Below are 20635 nucleotides of genomic sequence, written 5' to 3' on the forward strand. Positions count from 1 at the left end.
GGTAGCTATGACATATACTATGTAATCCTTTGTGAATGGCTTCTGCTCAGTATCCTATTTTTGACATTTATCCACGTTGTAAGTATTAGCAGTCCATACCGTTACTCGTTTTCTTTGCATATTATTTCAGTGGACATACCATAATTTGTCTATCCAGTCTTCTGTTAAGAACCAAACCCCAAACTCACTACTGTTGAGTTGATTCCACTTCACAGCCAGCCTCTATCTGGAGACAGTAAATCTTTATGGTAAGAAAAAGCTTTTATCTTTGGACTGTGGAGCAGTTGGTGGCTTTGAACTGCCAACCTTTTTGATTGGCAGCCCAACACATCATGCACAAGGCCACTAGGGTTCCTTTCAGTGAGAAAGGGGTATAATCACTTTGGAAAACAGCTTTGCAGTTTAAAAAATAAAGTTAGACATAGCATTTATCATACAACTCAGGAGTTCCATTCTGGCTCTTTACCCTAGAGAAGGGATAACTATGTTTATACATAAGTGGTCACAGAAGTTTCTTTCATAATAGCACCAAATGAAAAATAACAGAAGTGGAGAACTGTTGGATTTTATGCTTGTCGACTTCCCACTCCTACTCCTTATCTTCATGCTCCTGAACTCTTGGCCCTACAACTTGCCAACTCACTGGGGCCTCATACCAGATGCCTGACAAAGTGTCCACTAACCCCCAGGGGAATATAAAGAGGGCAAGACATTTGAGGAAAATTATTTCAAAAGAAAATAACAAACTGAGTACTTTATTAGAAGCAGAACTGTAAGAAAATGACAACAAATTTAAAAGTAGCCTAGTACACACTAGGGAGATGTGGTGGCATAGTCTGTAGACAGTTGAACTGCTATCAGATGGTGCCTCACTCGTGGTTTGCAACCAACCACCAGTGGCTCTGAGAGAGAAAGATGGGCAGTCTCTTCCCATGCAGTTCACAGCCTTTAAAAACCCAATGAAGGATTGTAGCTCTAGTGGCCTAGTGGCAAGAAGCTGCACTGCAATCCCAAAGGCGAGCGATTTGAATCCACCAGATGCTTGGCTGGTGAAGGAGGAGCAATTTCCTCCTGTGCCAGTCAGATCTGATTCTTTGGTACACAACAAGTAAAAAAAAAAAGTTGGTTATTATAAAAATAACCCACTCCAACCCAATGAAGGGTTGAACTGAACACTAAGAGATACAAGGGAAGATTATCAGCAATATCAAACAAGGACAATATACAATATAAAGAAGCAAGCAAAATAGATTTAAAAAAATAGTTTAAATAAATAAATATAATAATATAGAAAATGCAGGATGCATGCAAGTGGGAAATTGTGTATTTAATGACAACTGTGGAAAAAATTACCAGAAGAGAAAAAGGAACAAAGAAATAGGAAAACAGAGATAAGAGAGATGAAAGACAGGAAGTGGCAGTGCTAACATCTGGATAATGGGAGACTTAGAAGGAGAAAAAGAATGCGGAGAAGCAGGAATACTTAAAGAATTAGATGTGCTGGAATTTAATGAGTAGCTCAGATTTTAAAACACTGTAAAGTGCCCATTAAGAGAAAAAACCACACATGATAGAGTTTAAACCATGTGTAACCAAAAGAAAATTCACAAAGCTCATGAAGGAAAAGGGCAGCCATATAGAAAGGAACAAAAATTACTGAGCAGGGTGACCCCAGCTAAAATAAGGGTGTAGAAAATCCCTGGTTCTGTGCAAGCAACAGGAACACAGGCAAAATCTGCCAAAATGAATTTTTTCAGAATTCTGGAAATTAGGCAAAGTCTTCTACAACCTGGGGAACATTTATGCAAGGGAAACAGGTGAATCCTGGAATGGTGAGCTCTGTGGCATTTCATTTGTTCTGTTCCATCCTCCCCAAGAGCTGAAGCACTTTTTGCAAACCATCAGCCTGGCAGCCAGTTGGGACAAAGATAGAATTATGATGGAATTCCTTAAAAGCCCCACTGCTGTGGATTGTCATTTACTATGTCCAGTGGTTCACTTAAAAATCCCACATGCAAGGTGGTTCTTACTTCATTCAGCTTTCACCCAGGGAAAGCAGTCTTTTTCCCTGGAGGTGTTTGTTGAAATAATCAAAGATAATTTAACATCTTGGTTGCCTGAAGTGATGATTAACAAGTAAAAAGCATAAACGTAAAAGGAAAAGCTAGGGGAGCTCTGGTGGAGGGGAGCTCTGGTGGCTTAGTGGCAAGGAGCTGCAACTACAATCCCAAGAGGCACACGGTTCGAATCCACCAGATGCTCTGCTGGGAAAAGGAGGGACAATCTCCTCCTGTACCAGTCAGATCTGATTTGACGGTAGGTACACTCACACAAAAATTAAAAAAAAAAAAAAGGAAAAGCTGAGAAATCACTTGTGAATAAAGGCCTTTGAAAAGCTTTGACAGAGTCCTGGAGCCTGGAAGTCTTTGGTCTGTGTAGGACTGTGTGCATGTGAGAAAAGCCTTGACAAGGCCTGACATTAATGTGAGGCTTGAGACTTAGCTTACACAGATGTAAAGGCAAAAAAGGTTAAATTGTAAACTGCCAACAAAGTGTTGAAGATGTATCTCAAAGTGTATATAGCACAGTCCCTGGGAAAAAACACGATACAACTAGTCCTGAATATTTAAAGAAGTCTGTCCAACTGTTACCTGACCACTGTAGTAATGGAGGAGAGGTGTAGTTTCACCATCCTTGACTCTAAAGAACACCCTGGTTGCACTTTCTCAAAGATAGATTTGCTTGTTATTTTGGTAATCCATGGGATACTCGTTCACCTTCTTAGTTAAAAAAAAAACACCAAAAAACCCAAACCCTCAAAAAACCTCATTGCCATCCTGCTGGCACCAACTCATAGCTGACCCTCTAGCCAGTTTCCAGATGCTGTACATGGCATGGGAGAATACTGACCATCTTTCTCATGCAGAGAGTGGTGGATTTCAAAAGTCTGCCTTCGAGTAGGCAGTGCAAGTCTCTACTGACTGGTACACAAGAGCTACCTGAATATATGTACATTGGTGGTGTTATGTACTGTTGAGGTGGAACTGACTCATAGCAGACCCTCCAGCAGGTTTTCAGAAGCAATAAACTGCATGGGAGGAGATTGTCCATCTATCTCCTACAAAGCAGCTGTGGGTTTGAACCCATGGCTTCAGATTGGCAATGCACCTCCTTACCACTAGGCCACCAGAGCTCCCTTTGTTAAATAGAAATTGTCTAAAATAAACCGTTTAAGGTAAAGTACAAATCTGGATTTTAAAAAATTCAAATTCTAGATATATGTTGGTTAAAAGGAACATGGCTTACTCAGAAGGATACACAACCATTGAAAATGGATGGAAAAATAAATATCACCCATCAACAAACGAATGGATAGAGAAGCTGTGGTATATTCACACAACGGAATACTATGCTGCATTGAAAAACAAGGAACTCATGCAATATTATTCAAAATGGGTGACCCTGGAGAACATTATGCTGACTGAAATATCTCAGTCACAAAAAGACAAATACTACATAGTGCCACTGTTGTAGAATGGCACTGACATCAGGGTTGGGGTAAGACTGAGAAAAACTGGATAAATTATGTATACTGCATTGAAACAGATGAGGGAGAGAATAAAAGCGATATATGATAGGATATTATGGTTATCACAAGAATCCAGAATTAAGGTTGCATAGTGGAGTGTACTCAGGGCGGTGGGAGGGGTGCCAAAGAAGGAATTTTGCTTTTCAGAGAGGAGCGAACTAGGGGGTGGGGAAGGGGAAGGGCTGGGCAGGGAGAAAAGTGCAACAATGAATGAATGGAAATCCAAAATCTCTGTAAATGTTCATTAAAATTAATAAAATAAAATTATTTTTTTAAAAAAGAAGGGAATGTTAAAAAAGATAAAGGATTAAGATAAAGGACAAAAAAAAATCAGACAAATAATAGCCAAAGGGAAGTGGATGGGCTTTATAATTGGATAAGATAGAATTTATGACTAAACTTACTAGCAAGAAAAGATAACTCCATAATCATAAAAGCTTAATTTCTGAAGAACACACAGAAAGAAAGAAATCCAGCCCTAGTATTCATTACTTACTACTATAGAGTCAGAACCAAGTCATAGCGGACTTTCCAGTTAGTGTCAGAGGCTATAAAGTGAATGAGAGGGACTGTCCACATTGCTCCCTCGGAGTCACTAGTATGTTTGAAGTGCCAGAAAATTGGATGATAATATAGCAGTTGTCAAACTTTGGATCTCCTAAACATTGAGGATTCCAAAAAGGTTTTGTTATGTGGCTTCTACTTACCAATAATTACCATATTTGAGATGAAAAGTGACATATTAAACATTCTGAAAGAAAATTTATCTTAAATGTTATTTAAGTAATAAGCCATAACATTATTTTAAATCACGTTTTTATAAAATAGCTATGAAAATTAGAAGAGTACCTTTGTACTCTACTATCTGGCTTAATTGAAGATAGCTGGATTTTCATTAACTATCTATTCTATACCATATCACCCGTCTCTGGATCACTCCATTTTACACTTGTGAGAGAATGAGAGTGAAAAAGGCAAATAACAGTCTAGTATGACCCTTCACTTGGTTTCTGAGGCTGTAGGTCTTAATGGCAGTAGAGTGCCCATTTTTGTCCCAGAGAGCAGCTGGTAGATTCATACTGCCAGAGATCAACCTTTTAAAGGTTAGCAGTGCCGTATTCTAAGGATTATACCACTAGAGCTCTTGTTTTGAACTTTACTATTATTATTAGTTTTGAGTCCCTGGAAGGGTCTTGGGGACCTGCAGGATCTCTGGATTATATTTTGTAACACCTAATAACAAACATAAGAAGAAATGCCCAAGATCATTAGCTATTGTTCTATACCACTGAGCTGGAATTGACTCTCCCATGGTTTCTCAGAGGTAGTACAGCACACACGTGGCAGGAGATTGCCCATCTTTCTCGTGCAGAGCAGCTGAACGATCCAAACTGTGTGCCTCTGGGTTGGCAGTGCAGCTCCCTACCACTAGGCCACCAGATCGTCTTCATTAGCTGTTGTTCTTGTTGGGTGCTGTCGAGTCTGAAACTACTAATAGCTGATTTTCCAGTGGGTTTTCGGAGGCAATCTCCAGGAGGAGACTACCCATCTTTCTCCCACTGAGCAGCTAATGGATTTGCAACAAAGTAGAAAAACAAATTCAAACCTGGAGTTGCACTACTGAGAGAAAAGAATATGGATGAATGCACAGAATCATTGTGCCAAAAAGAATTGGCTGACATGGAAATATTTCAGGAAGTGCTGTGTGATCAAGAGCCAATGGTAATGAAGGAAGAAGTTCCTTCACTTAACTGAAGGCACTGGCAAAAAATAAGGCCCCAGGAACTGATGGGAAACCAACTGACATTTCAACTAACAAATGCAGCCCTGGAGGTGCTCACATGTCTATGCCAGGTAATTTGGAGGACAGCGGCCTAGCTGACTGACTGTAAGAGGTCCATATTTATTCCCATTAATTTGAAAGGTGATCCAACAGAATGTGGAAATTATTGAACAATATCATATGCAAACAAAATACTGCTAAAGATCATTCAAAACTGGCTAGAATATTAGACATGTACTGCCAGGAATTCATGCTAGATTTAGAAGAAGCGGTGGCACCAGGGATGATACTGCTGATGTCAGATCATCCTAGCTGAAAGTAAAGAATACCAGAAGAATATCTATTTGTGTTTCATTGACTATGAAAAGGCAGTTTGACTGTGTGGATTATAACAAATTATGGCTCATGTTGAGAAGAAGGAGAATCCCAGAACACTTAATTTTGCTCACACAAAGCTTATACTTAGATAAAAAAGCTGTTGAGTGAACAAGGTGAAGGAACACCGCATGGTTTATAATTAGGGAAAGTGTGCATCAGGGTTTAACCTCTTCACCTTCTCAAATGTACGCTGAGCAGATTATTCGAGAAGCTGGACTCTATGAAGAAGAATGTAGCATCAGGATTGGAGGAAGACTCGTCAATAACCTTCATTATGCATATGGCACAACCTTGCTTGCTGAAAGTGAGGAGGACCTGAAGCGTTTGCTGCAGAAGATCAAAGACTACATCCTTTAATATGTATTGCATCTCAGTGTCAAGAAAATAAAATCCTAAAAAAAAAAAAAAGAATATAAAATCCTAACCACTGGACCAATAGGCAACATCATAATAAATGGAGAAAATACTGAAACTGTCAACAACATCTTAACTTGGATCCACAATCAACACCCTTGGTACCAGCGGTCAAGACATCAGGAGAGGATTGCATTGGAAAAGTCTGAAGTTAGGGTGTTCTCCTAATTATTGAGGACCAGTGATGTCAGTTTGAAGACAAAGGTGTGCTGGATTCAGGCAAAGGTCTTTTAGACTAAGGATGACAGAATTGATTCCTTTAAGTTGTGGTGATGGAGAAGAGTGGTGAATGTAACAGCTAGGCCTTGGAGAAGGTCCAGCTAGAGTGCTCCTTGGAAGTAAAGATGATGAAGCTTCATCTCACATTCTTCGGGAATGTTGCTAAGAAAGGCTATTCCTTGAAGAAGAATATGCTTGGCAAAGGAGAGGAAGACCCTCAGGAAGGTGGATTGACACAGTGACTGCAGCAATGGGCTCGAGTATGTCAGAGATTGTGAAGACTGCACAGGATAGGACAGGGTTCATTCAGATCCTATTGTTCATAGGGTCACTATGGATCATACTGGACAGTACCTAACAACAAACACCACCAAGCCACCACAGCTCTGATGGCTTAGTAGTAGAAGTTGTGCTGTAATACTAAAGGCCCATGCTTTGAAACTACCAGCTCCTCCGTGAGAGAAGGATGGGCAATTTATCCTATTAAATTTACTGCCTCTGAAAACCCGCTGGAGGATCAGCTATCAATGGGTTCTGACTCAATGGCACACAACAACAAAAAGAACAACAACAATCTTTGTGGAAACATGTCTCCAGATTGATCTTCCTTCTATAGAGAAAAAACTAAGACTAACATAAAAATCACAGGAAATAAAAGGAGAGTTTAAAAAGAATACAAGATTAACATATAAAAGCTCATATTTTTATACATCACCAACAAACTATACACATAGAGAAGTCTTCATTTATGACAGTTTTTAAAATAAATGATTATATAATGATACATAATTCTAGGGAAAATTAGAAAATATGGAAAAGTATTCAAAGTACTTCTGAAATTATTACCTTAACTAATAAGTTTATTTACACATTTTTAAAAAAAGTATACAATGTTTTTAGAACTAAAAGGCAAATTTACTGCTGTTGAGTCAGAAATGACTGATTGTCAGAATCCTTCCAGTGGATTTTTGAAGGCTGTAAATTGCATAGAAGGAGATAATTCATTGATAGGAAAATTCAGTATTATAATAATGTCAATTCTCCCCAAATTGATGTATAAATTTAATGCAAGTCTCCAAACTAAATCCTAACAGGGTCTTTCCTAAATTGTTTCAAGATCATTAAAAAATTTATATGAAAGAAAAAAGGGTCAGAAATAGCCAGAATTCTAGATAACAAAAATAGGTGAAAGAAATGTTTCTATTAAGTTCTAGTAATAAATGTGGTGTAAGTTCAAGTAGATAATTTGACCAATGGCATAGAAATAAAAGCCCAGGAACAGACCTACTTATGCTTGAATCTTTGGTTCTATAACAAAGATGGCACATGAGGTCATAGAAGAAATGAAGAGATTTTAAGAAAGACGTTACTCTCACACTTAAAAGTATGAAAATGGATTCCTGTTTCACACTAGATACAAAAGAAACTCCAGATGGATTAAGGATTTGCATATCATATGCCACTGTTGTAGAATGGGACTGTCCTTGGGGTTGGGGAGAGACTGAGTAAGATGGGTTCAATAATGTATACTGCACTGAAACAAAGGAGGGAGAAAACTGTTTACAAGAGATATATAACTAGGTATTTCTGTCATCACAGGAGACTAGAGCGAGGGCTACATGGTGGAGGGGACCTGGGGGAGGGTTAGTAAAACAATGAAAGAATCTTTTCTTTTACTTTTCCATAATTTTTGGACTCATGTACTTATAACTTGTTAGTCAAATTTGTGTCTTCTAGGTTGCAACACCCCCATGATACATCTTTAATGATATGAACATGTACGGCCAAGCACAATCAATAAGAGTACATCTAAATTCCAAAATCAATCTCCATAAAATCTATGTGTTTCCTACTGCCAAAGGGGCCCTTTAGAGTAGTGAGAGAAGATCTTCACCCTGAAACCTACAGCGTCCCTTTTCAGCAGGAAGTAGCTAAGAGAATACGCCATCCCCTTTTCCTTATGACTCAGGGTGAAGTCTCTCTCAGGGAGGAGTGATAGGGAATGGCAAAGGATACACTGACAAAGGAGATTAATCAGAACTGGCTTTGACAAGCCCTGTGGCATTTGGACAAGAACAAACTGGGAGGAGGGTAGAGAGAATAGTGCAACAAGGAATGAATGGAAACCCAAAATCTCTGTAAATGTTTATGAAAATTAATAAAATATAATTATAGGGGAAAAATGATTTGCATATCATAAACAATGTATTAAAATATCTACTAGGAAATGTTGGTTAACTATCTTTTTGAGCTTGAGCGTAGCAATTTCTGAAATAAAGCATTATTTCTTAAAAAGGAAAGACTGAACACTTGACCACGTTAAAAGTAAGATCTTTCGTTCATAAAAAAATACTTCTGGGAAGTGAAACAAATTATAGACTGGACAAATACATTTAAAATATACACAATCGACAAGGGACTAGTAACAAGACACCTCAGCACACCCAGACACATACATATAAAGCTCCCATAAACCAACAAGAACACGAGTATCCAATTGAAAACTGGGTAAAAACCACAACAAAAACATTCCATAAAAGAGGAACACATGGTTTCATATAACTTGAAATCAGGGAATGGCATCTCAGCATGACAATGTTGGTACCATTTTAGAGCCACTTGATTGGCAGAATTAAAAGGTGTTAAAGAGGCTGCAGTTCTGCGGACTCTGACATGCTCGGAGGACCTGTGAACCACTGTGGAAAGCAGAGGTCATATTTCTTAAAGTAGAGGCACACCCTGAGACCCAGCACCTCCACACCTAGACATTTAACTAAAAGAAAACTGATAACAGATATTTGTAAACACTGTTCATAATAGCACTTTTTTTTCTGTTCTACAACAGCAGAAACCTAGAAACCATCCCAAAGCATGAATGGGTGAGAAAGGAATATTTACTCAATAGAATACTATGAAGCAGTTAAAAGAATAAAACCCACACCTCAAGAAACTTAAGTAATACACTATGGATAAGTCTTAGTAATATAATGTTAGGTGAAAAAGAAAGAAGCCCAAAATATGAGACACTTTCTCTTTTCTTTTAAGTGAAATAAAATTGTGTCATCTTTTGGTAGAAACGTATGTCGACAACACAATACTCAACGGGAAACTGAGGCATAAAGAGCTGGGAGTCAGAGCGATGGGGACTCAGGGTTGGAAACAATGAGGCGGGGTTGGGTGTCTGTAAGGTTACATGCAGGTTCCTATCAAGGCCCTCGATGTATTAGGGATGATGAATTCTCAGGTGCTTATAATACCTACTAAAAGGAACCAGTGAATTGACCAACCAGAAGAGAGCTGTGCTGGGTCAGATGAGGAGAGTGTACCATGAAATAAAGACTATATTTAATCCAAATTGGTGCTTTTTGAAGTTCAAGAAAAACAAACAGAAATCAGTTTCAAGCTCAACTTGGTTATCTGTCATCTACCAGAACATACTCCTTCCTCTTCAGATGGCTAATTCTTCCTCAAACTTGCAGCTCAGCTCTGGCCTCACTTTCTACATGACACCGCTTTTTTCTCACTCCCTTTGGCTCTGGTGCTCACAGCACTGAGAACACTGCTTCCATTAAGCCCTCTCCAGGCTCTTAGCAAGAGTGTGCAAGGTTTGGTTGTTTTGTTTTTTTTTAATTGAAATTTTCATGAAAGTTTACAGAGACCTTAGATTTCCATTCATACCTTGTGCAAGGTTTTGATGTGTTGTACACAGGGTCGCTATGAGTTGGGGTCAACTTGATGGTACCTAACAACATAAAACCATGCTCCTGTGACCTCGTGGCCAGGTCTCTTTCCTGCAACAGAGGCTCCATTCTAGAATAACACTTTGTTCAGACCATCAGCCCTCTACCTCTTAGTGTCACTTTCACTACCCATAACCACCTTTCCTTTATCCTCTTGCTAATCCTGACATGTTTCAACTATTAATTCAAATGAGGGTTTTATTTCTGGTTGTTTCCCTCAATTCCCTGTCCGTTCATACTTCCTTCAAGTGTGCTTCCGCGTTTATCCCTTCCTGACTGAGCTTCTAGGCATCCTCACTGCCTTCTGCCCATCTCCACTCCTCAGGTCTCCACAGAAAGGCTCCAGCCTGGCAGCAGACTCCCTGAACCTGCTGCACTGGTCCTCTCAGAACACTGACCAGGCCCTTGCCTTTGCTTCTCCTGCAATGTGCCCCAAGGAGAGGTCACTGTTCCTCTTCTTGAGGCTCCTGTAAGATGGTCATCATTTCAGACTATGCTGGATGACCAACCTCAGCTTCCCACATGGATCAATCAGTTTTGTAGCTCTGGTACCCGGGACGGGATCTGGTACACAGTCAGTAGATTGTGCTGGGGGAAGGGTCATTTGCATTCTTTCAGGTGTCTTGTCACTGGATGGTCCTTGTCACAGCTTTTGGATGAAAGCAGACTTTTTCTTTTTTTAATTTTATTATTTTTTGGGCATTGTACAATCAAATCAGATCTGACTGGTACAGGAGGAGATTGTCCCTCCTCCAGCAGAGCATCTGGTGGATTAGAACCAGGCACATCTGGGATTGCAGTGCAGCTTCTTGCCACTGAAAGCAGACTTTTAAAAATGTTCTCCATCTTTCACTCTGTCAGGCTCCCTGAAGATAGTATGTTTGATGGATTGTGTCCCCTAAATTGCATGTGGGAATCCTGATCTCTGTTCATGTGGGTGTGATTCTGGCTGGAAAGTTGGGTTTCTTTGTTAGGTTACTATGCCATACCAGTGTAGGTTGTGTCTTAAACGGAATCTCTTTTAGAGTTATAAAAGACACAGAGGCACACATGTAGGGGAAGGCGGATACCATGTGAGGATCATCCAGGGAACCAAGGCAGGCGGGGGCTGCTGACAAGAAGGAACCAACACACCTGAGACCCGTATTGGACTTTTAGCCTCCACAACTGTGAGAAAATAAGTTTCTGTCCTTTAGAGCCAGCCACCCGGTGTGATGTTTTCGTTCCATCAACCCTACGGCAGTCTTGTGCTGGGCCTGTGGTTTCTGCTTACAGATGATGAGCTGGAATCTAGGCTCAGCAGACTCAGCAGGGCCCCGGCCCTGGAGTCCTCACTTACCGTGTTGAAGTATTCGACGCTGGTGGCTTCAAACGCCCTTGCCACAGCCTGGGTTGTGGCCACACAGGCCAGAGGGTGGCCGTTGCCGATGGGCTTGCCCATGGTGACAATGTCAGGGACAAAGTCTTCCCCCTGCAGCTGGAAGGCCCAAAAGTGCTTTCCCACACGACCAAAGCCAACTTGAATCTCATCGGCTACAAAGACCCCTCCGGCTCTGCGGATGTGCCTGTGGCAGAGGACAGAGGGCTTGACGGGGTTGTGGGAGGGACTGTGCCCAGAGGTGGAGATCCTGGGGCTCTGAGCCCTCGGTCTGTCACCCAGCGCAGTGGAGGAGGCACTGGCTTAATGGCTAGTCTCTGTCTCTTCAGGGGGGTTTTAAGAAAGATTCTGGTCAACAGGCCATGCTGAGGTTGGGGTCTGGGAAAAGGTTGGGAAATCCCATTAGTGTCCTTCCATCCTGAGGACAGTCCCACCAGCTACTCACTCAGCCACTCTGGGGAAGTAGCCCGCAGGGGGGATGATCTGCCCTCCCACACTGGGCAGAGACTCCGCAAAGAACGCTGCAATCTGTGGACGAGAGGGGACATGAGAGAGGCATGAGAGGGGCATGAGGGGGGCATGAGGGGGGCATGAGGAGGGGACGTGAGGGGGCGTGAGAAGGGCATGAGAAGGGACATGAGAGGGGCGAGGGGGGCATGAGAGGGGATATGAGAGGCAGCATGAAAGATGATATAGGGGGCAGGAGAGGAGGCGAGAAGCACACCTGGCTTCTCCATCCCTCAGGATAGAATTCTGCCTGCCTCCTTGAGTACTGCTCCTCTTTTCCAGTCCCCACTGCCTGGTGGTTCTCCTTCTGTGATTTCCCCAGAGATGATGCCCTCCCTCCTCCCATACATGCTGGGCCTCCTGGTAGACCTGCTTGGTTTTGCCTTGGAGTCTGGCTGCTGCCTCCTCCACCTGAGGATATGTCAGCCAAGAGGCCTCAACTCTGCACCGTCCTACGTCAATTCCTTCACAACTCGCTTTCCTGAGCCATGCTCTGTCTTGAAGGGAACTCAGAGGCCACTGCTGGGTGAGGGATGGGCAGGTGGGATAGGAAGCCTGTTTTTCTCCTTATTGTTACCAGAACTAATTCTCCTTTCATGTTTCCTATTATATAATTGAGTGAAGAGCATCTAAAACACAGAGGCCATCAGGGCCCAGTCCAGGTGGCCTTATTTTGGTCTCAATCGCCTCCAGGCTGCACAGCTGCCTTCCTTGACCATGTAGACTGCTTGCAGCTTGTCATTCCAACAGTGGAACTTTCTGGAAAGCCTCATTCATTTCCAGTGGCTTCCTGGTGTGACAGGTCTCCTGTCCCCCTACTTCATCTCCTCACACTACCCTGGTCATCAGTCACTTAGCTCGCAGCTTCCTCATGGTCATCTGCCTGATAAACACCCTCCACACAGCCCAAGGGAGCCTTCTAGAGCACAGCCCTGATTTATGACCCTTCCTCTCTAACCCACTCCACAGCTGCCCTTACCTTCAGGGGAGAGCTCAAGCCCACAGCACTTGGGGCCTGGAATTACCTGGGCCCTGCCTACCTCTCTGAGTTCCTCCTGACTCACTCAGGCTGGACCCCCACCTCCCATGGTTCTTCTCCTCTGGGCAAGGCCATCCACAGTCTACAGAGGACCCCTACCCTCTTCTATTCCCTGACCCCTGTGGTGTGGCTAACTCCTACTCACCTGTTACTATAAGATCAGGTAACAGCTCTGACATGGGTGGGATTGTGTCCCCTTCAAACATGTGCTGAATCCTAACCCTGTGGATATGATCTAGTGCAATGCAGTCCTCTTCCACAGTACAGTCAGATGAGGTCATGCCCATGTAGGGATGTGGCTCCAAAACGCAACCGCTTCCATGTTACAAAAGATAAAGACAACAATACGCACCCTTGGGGAGTAGACGCCACGTGAGACTTTGTCTACAAGCTAAGGAACTAAGGAGTGCCCAGGACAACTTACAAGGAAGGTCATGGCCAAGGCCTTGGACTTTCAGCTTCCAGATTGTTACTGTCATGTACCATACAATAGGAACCGACTCATAGCTAACGCTCCAGTGGGTTTTCAGAGGCAGTAAATCTCATGGGAGGAGAATTCCCTTTTTTCTCCCATGGGGCAGCTGTTGGAATTGAGTCAGATTGGTGAGAAGAAAAATATAAATTCTGTTCTTTATATCTGTTGCCAAGAACCTCTTTAAAGTGCTGAAAAGCAAGGATGTCTGTTTAGAGTCCCTGACGGCAGCCATGGTAATTCAGTTGCTTTAATTGCATGTGAAAGTTGGACAATAAATAAGAAGCCCAAGGAGTTGTTTCCTTAAAATGTGGTGTTTGTGAAGAATATTGAATATACCAAGACTGCCACAAGAAGAAACAAATCTATCTTGGACTATTCCTTAGAGGTGGGCATGGTGAGACTTTTCTCTCACATATTTTGGGCTTGTCAGGAAGGGTCAGTCTCTGGAAAAGGACACCATGCTTGGAAAAGTGGAGGGTCAGTGAAGGAGAGGAAGATCCTCAATGAGATGGATTTGATTCAGGAACCACAAAATGGGCCGAGGCACAGCAGAGACTGTGAGCATAGCTCAGGACTGAGTCTGTTGTCCGTGGACTCGCTGTGAGTCGGAGGGATCGCAAGAGTATCTAATAACAACAAAGCCACCCTCTTGTGGCAATTCTGTTACAGAAGCTCTAGGAAACTAAGACAAGCTCCTCCAAAGATCCTTCCTTTCCACCTCCCCTGGCCAGCCCAAGTTAGACCTCCAGGTCCCTCATCACAGCTGGGATGTAGCACTCATGCCTTCATTTGTGCACTGAAACTGAGCGTGTTAATTCCCACTCAAGAGCAGAGCCTGACCTGCCTCCCTCTCAGCTACTGGCATCCTGCACACAGAGGGAGGGAGGTCCGTTGTCAGCAGGGATCAGCAGGTTTGGGAAGCATTTACCTTTCGGCCCTTCTCCTGGGCATCGCTGATCACATGCTCCACATCCCTGGCGTAGGCCTCTGCAGGGTTGGGGTGGTCCTCCCGGTAGGGGCCCCGATAGGTATCTGGGAGTGGTGCCTGTGGGGAATGACAGTGCCACATCACCAAGTGTGGAGCTGAGCCTCGACCTGTTGCTGACGTAAGCAGTACATACCACATGGACCCACTCCTTCTGGCCGTCCAGGTTCCGGAACTTGTAGGGGCTGATGTCGATCAGGGAGCTCAGGTGGCCATGGTACGCGCTGGGGAGGAGAGAAGGCGGCTTAGGCCCAAGCAGCATGGACTCCCCAGCCTGCCTCAGAAGACATACAGGGAAGGTAGGCCCACCCTCAGGTTGGGAGCGAGCATGGAGTTGGGAGTTGGAAAGGATTCCTGGCAATGTCACCCCACTGGCTATGAAACAGACAATGGAGAATGGGGATCATCACTCAGCTATTTTGGGTCCAGCCTTCTCCTTCAGGCTCCCTTTAAGACAGTGTTTGATCATATTCAGAGTCTGGCCCTGGGCCTTGTGCACCTGAGATTCATTAGAAGGGTGAGAAGGACATCATGCTTGGAGCGGTGGAGGGACGGCGCAGGAGAGGGAGACCCCGGATGAGATGGATTGACACAGTAACTGGGATAACGGGGATAGGTGTGTTGGAGTCAGTGAGACGGGCTCAGGACCGGGCAGGCTTCAGAGCTGCTGTACACAGGGTTGCTTTGAGTAGCAGGTGACTCAATGGCACATAACAACAAGAAGACTGTTGAGACCCACCACCCTTTGGTCAGTCTGTCACCCTGTGGCCTGCAGTTTGGTCTGGTGCCAGAAGCTATGCTGCACCTATCACAAACTACCAGCAGGGTGGCCATGGCAGAGTTTGGCAGAGCTTCCAGATTAGTAGGAGTCAGAAGAAAGGCCGATTCACTTCCTGAAAGTTAACCAATGAAAACAGGTTCACCATAGAATACTGTCTAGGTTGGAAGACCCTCAAAATGCACATTGGCTGCAGCAGACTTGAGCATGCCAGTGGTTCAGGGAGATGGTTCAGGACAGGATTACGCTGTTGAACACGAGGACTGGGTGAGTTGGCACCAACTCGATGGCACCTAACAACAATAGCTGTTAGGGCAGCTTTAATATCTTAAATGTTGTGGGACCTAATGGGCAAAGGCCAGATGAGCTCCTGGGGGGTATCAAGAACATTATCCACAAAGAATGCAAAAGGTCATTACAAAGACAGAAGAGGAAGAAAAGACCAAGATGGATGTCAGAAGACACTCTGAACACTGCACTAGAGCCGTAGTATGAGTATTAACCAATTAGAGCAAATGCTAGCAGTAATTATCGAGGATAGGCCAGTAATCTGCCTTAATTCACCTTTGTATTACCTCTAAAACCTAGAAACTGCAGGATATAGGTTAATTATACAGACACAGGCCTTTAACCCATGAGAGCCACTCATTCTTTGAAATATATTTACACAGTAACATGGTAAAAAAAAATTCACAACACACACACAAACAAATAAACCAGGGTATTTTGTCATTTCTTCTTAGTGTAGCTTATCACTTTGATTATTGTGTTGCTTTTTACTTTTTTGTTTCCTGGTTTATTTACAAAGTTTGAATACACTATTTTTCACACTGGGTCTTTCCCATTTCCTTCTTCCTCACCCCCATCAAATTGTGTGACCTTATGATTCACTTCCTCCCACCCTGTTCTCACCCCTCTGCTTCCACTCTCTGCCCCTTGAGTCCTCATACTCATTCTACAATAATGGTCTTTTATAGTATTTGTCTTTATGGAACTGAGTTAGTTTACTCAGCATAATGCTCTCCAGTCCCTCCCATGTTAGGTAGTAGTTTATAAAATCATTTCTCCTGCATGCTACATAGTATTCCATTGTGTGAATGTACCATAATTTCTCAATCCATTTGATTGTGCTTGGACATCTGGGCAGCTTCCATGTTTTTGCGATGTTGAATAATGCTGCTATAAACATTGGTGTACAAGTCTCCATTTGAGCCTCAGTTCTCATTTTCTCAAGGTATATTCCAAGCAGAGTACTAGCAGGATCATATGTAATTTCTATGTTCAGTTTTTTGAGGAAGTGCCAGACTGTCTTCCAGAGTGGTTGTATCATTTTACAATCCCACCAACAATGTACTGTGTTCTCTTAAACAACTATTTCATAAGGAACATATTAATAAGAGTAACCCAAGAAGATAAAAAGGAATTTTAGGAAGAAATGTATTGGTGTCAATGAAGGAGGAATAATGTGAAAAGGGAGAGTTAAACAGTTACACAATTTGAAAAATGTAATTAGCATCACTAAATTATTTGTGGTGATAGTGTTGAATCCGTGCATGTTTTATTACGCATCTATTTTTGATAATAACAAAAACAATAAAATTCCTTCCTTATTTAAAAGGAAAAAAAAAGTTGTGGGACAAACTTCTAGCACCTTAAAAGTCTAATCCCTGGGAGGAGACCCAGCAGGACTCTGGAAGAGCCTGTGGCCCCTCTGCTGCCTGCCAGCCCTCCTGGTCTCAGGCAGTCTACTATGTGTCAGCCTGGCCAGACTCTGGCGTTCAGTTGTTTGGTCAAACGACAATCTAGATGTGCGTCTGCCAACTGATGCATGTGTGTCCAAGCAGCACTGTGTTCCACAAGGTGTCCAGTGGCTGATTTTTCCCAAGGAGAGTGGCAGGCCTTTCTGAGGCACTTTGGGTGGGCACAACCAGTTTTTGTTATCAGCATAAACATTAACTGTTTGTACTACCCAAAGGCTGCAAGAAGAAATTAGAAAAGGTTAAAAGTCAGTTGGCCTTCACGACTCATAGCGACCCTATGTACGAAAGGCCTGGAGCCCCTCTACAACTACTGACATTTATCAAAGTTCATAGAGTTTCTGGAGGCATGTTGTTTAGGAAGTAGATGCCACTCCTGCTTCATAATACCCTCCATAAGATGAGTGAGCCTTATTGTTGAATGAGGCCTCAAGAGGAAAACAGTTTTTCCTAGGATGTATGTATTGCCATCTTGCTAAAATTGCTCCACTCTTCTAGTCACCTCATCTATGGATTTTGAGACCCAAGTATATAGGAGTACCCACAAACACATGAGCCGTTTCCTTCACATATGTAAACATCAGTCTCTCCTAAAACATACCCCCCTAAATATTTTCCTACTGAATTGATCCCAACTCGTGGTGACCCCGTGTGTTGCACAGCCAAGTGCATCACAGGGTTTTCTTGGCTGTGATTTTTATGGAAGCAGATAGTCAAGCCTTTCTTTTGGGGAGCTGCTGGATGGGTTTGGCCTGCCAGCCATTAGATCAGTAGGTGGGTGCAGTTTGCACCACCACTCAGGAGATTCTATCTATCTATCTATCTATCTATCTATCTATCTATCTATCTATCTATCTATCATCTAATCTCTATATCTATCTAATCTTACTGGGTTTTTTGGTCCAGAGGATCCTGACTATGAAATACTCAAAGTCTCACTCATCCCCAGTAAGCTCCAGGCCCAAGGCTTCCGGGAAGGGCTGTGAGCGGTACTTACTGGTCCAACACCACCACGTCCTGGTGTCCCGTGTACTGGCGGGCCAGCCGCAGGGCCAGGTCGTTGGCTTCTGACCTGTGGCAGAGAAAGGGGAGTGCTGCTCGCAGAGCTGTCTGAGGGCACAGGCAGGGCAGAGCCACAGGCCTGCTCCCCCTCCTCATGCCAGCTTCCCATGGAGACCTTCAACCAGCCAGATGGCGAGCAGGACGCCACTGCTCACTCAGTGGTTTATCAAACACGTTCTCTGCTGGGGCTAATGTAGTAAGGGAGACAGACTGGTCTTGTGTGTGCCTCAGAAGCAAAAATACAGAGAAAGAAAAGAATGATCAGGTTGGTAAGTGCTACTATGGAAACAGAGTGCTGAGAGAGAAGATGCCTGCTGATCCTCCTTTAAAATGGGGCCTGGAAGGTCCCTATGGGGGTGAACTTGCACTGAGTCCTGAGGGGGAAGGACCAGTCACTTAGAGAACTTTCCAGGCAGATGGAGCAGACGTGCCAAAGATCTGGGAAGGAAATGAGCTTGGTGTCAAGGAACAGAGAAAAAAACGGTGCGAGGAGGACAGGGTTGGGAGAAGCTGGGGGATATGTAGAGTGGCTAGGTTCCAGGGCCATGTGGTCCTCAGGAGCCTGGGCTGAATTTTCAGTATCACTTGGAAACTGCTGAAGTGTTTTAATCCAAGAAAGGACATGAGTAAATCCATTTCAGGAGGCAGCGCTGCCTGGTTGTCTAACTGAGCAGAAGGGTTTAAAGTGGATGAGGGTGTCTGGAGAGAACTGGGGGTGCTGTGGAGATGGGGATAGGTTTAAGAGATAGCTAGGCAAGGCTTGACAGCGTTGAGAGAGATGGGGGGGCTCCTGCCCGGGTGATGACATGGGAGCCATTTAGGAGGCCGTGTACAGTGATGGGGAGTGGGGGTCAGTCTTTATGGTCAGGGCTGGGATAGGTGTCTGAGATTAGTGGCAGGCAGCCAGCACCAATTGCCACACCAGGCCCTGGTGGAAGAGAAGAGCTCACTTCTGTATAAGATAAGCTGGAGTCATTTGTCAGATGTGAGGTGGGCAGTAAAAACATGAGTCTGGAACATGTAAGCGGCATCTAAGCTCGAGGCATAAATCTGAAGGGTCATCACAGTTTATAGATGATAGTTAGAGCCAGGGGAATGGAGGCGTGAGGCCACAGAGGGAGAAGGCTTGGGGAAGGAAATGGCACTGCACCAACCCTGAAGAATAATGGAGGAGGGGCCAGCAGAAGAACAAGAGAAGAGGCCAGAGAAGTTGGAGGGGCACTGGAAGCGTGAGGAGCACCTCCAGAGAAAGGGGCTCAGTCTGTTATAAAGAAGAGACAGAGTGACAGGGCAGCGAGGAGACCACTGGGTCTGGTGCCACGGAAGTCACTGTAACCCACACAAGCCAGCTCCATCTCACATACTTTGGACATGTGGCCAGGTCCTTGGAGAAGGACATCATGCTTGGAAGGGTGGAGGGACAGCGCAGGAGGGCAAGACCCCAGGTGAGATGGATTGACACAGTAACTGGGAAATGGAGGTAGATGTGTCAGTCACTGAGACTGGCTCAGCACATAGCAGGGTTCAGAACTATTGTACACAGGGTCTCTCTGAGTGGCAGGTGAGTCGACAGCACATAACAACAATCAATGCTAAGAAAGCACTGACTGGCTCCCGGCTCCCAGCTCCCTTCTCTTCTCAGAGAACCTGACAAGGAAACCAAGGGCCCTAGGTTCCCGTTCTGGCTCCATCCTCTCCTAGGTGGCTTGAACACGGGCACACTTATCTCCTGCTCTACAATATGAAGGTTAATTCCTGGAAACTACTAGGGGAAGAGGACTAATAAATATGCTGTGTAAGTGGCAACAGCAGTGGTGATAATCTTCACTATAAACATCAGGACCCTGGAGTTGTTGAAATGTTCTTATAGGCATGCTGGACTGGTCCTGAGCACACTTTATCTGCCCCTTTCTGTCTTTACTGCTCTGGAGCAAGCTACTATCTGTTTTACGGAGCCACTGATAGGTTCCTAAGTGTTCATTCTTGCACGCTTCAGCCGTTATCACATCACATCACATCACTTCCCTGACTATAATCCTTTAGTAGCTTCTCAGTGCTCTTAGGATAGAAACAAAGTCATTGCTTCCTGCTCGGAGTGTGCTATCCTTTCTAGTGTCAACCAAACTCTCCCCTTTCCCTTGCTGATTTCTTTCAGCTCCTCAAATGCACTGGCATCCTGTGTCCTTCCTTCCTGTGTCCTGTGATACAGGGCCTTTGCACAGGCTGCTTCTGTGGTGACTAGCCTTGACAAGACAATCTTTCTAGTGGAGTGGGCAGCACCGCCCTTCCTTCTTAGTCCTCTCCAGGACAGTTTTTAGCTTAGTGTAACTTTTTCCGAGATGTCTTCCCTGATCCCCTGAGGCTGATCTCACACGTGTCATTACACCCTACACTTTTTCTCCAATGATCTCATTCTGTAATTCTTTAGAGTCACTTGATGCTTCTTTCTGTTCCTCACTGAGCAATGTAAGGACAGACATTTGGGCTGTATCATTCAGATCATGCTGTGGATTCACGGGGCAAGAATCATG

At 43.9% G+C, this 20635-nt stretch overlaps 1 protein-coding gene across 1 annotated transcript in view; it reads right to left on the reverse strand.

Moving 5' to 3' along the window:
• The window catches only part of PHYKPL (5-phosphohydroxy-L-lysine phospho-lyase), a 32934-nt gene that overhangs the window by 7577 nt on the left and 4722 nt on the right, over window positions 1-20635 (reverse strand). Inside the window, exons 4-8 of the mRNA XM_006884415.1 lie at window positions 18040-18114; window positions 14644-14731; window positions 14451-14567; window positions 11947-12029; window positions 11463-11688 (exon numbers count right to left, since the gene is read on the reverse strand). Of these exons, the coding sequence (XP_006884477.1) occupies window positions 11463-11688; window positions 11947-12029; window positions 14451-14567; window positions 14644-14731; window positions 18040-18114 (589 nt within the window). The remainder of the gene's footprint in view (window positions 1-11462; window positions 11689-11946; window positions 12030-14450; window positions 14568-14643; window positions 14732-18039; window positions 18115-20635) is intronic.

Source organism: Elephantulus edwardii, unplaced genomic scaffold, assembly GCF_000299155.1.
Source record: "Elephantulus edwardii isolate Elephantulus edwardi_28Jun2011 unplaced genomic scaffold, EleEdw1.0 scaffold00033, whole genome shotgun sequence".
In the NCBI taxonomy this organism is placed as follows: domain Eukaryota; kingdom Metazoa; phylum Chordata; class Mammalia; order Macroscelidea; family Macroscelididae; genus Elephantulus; species Elephantulus edwardii.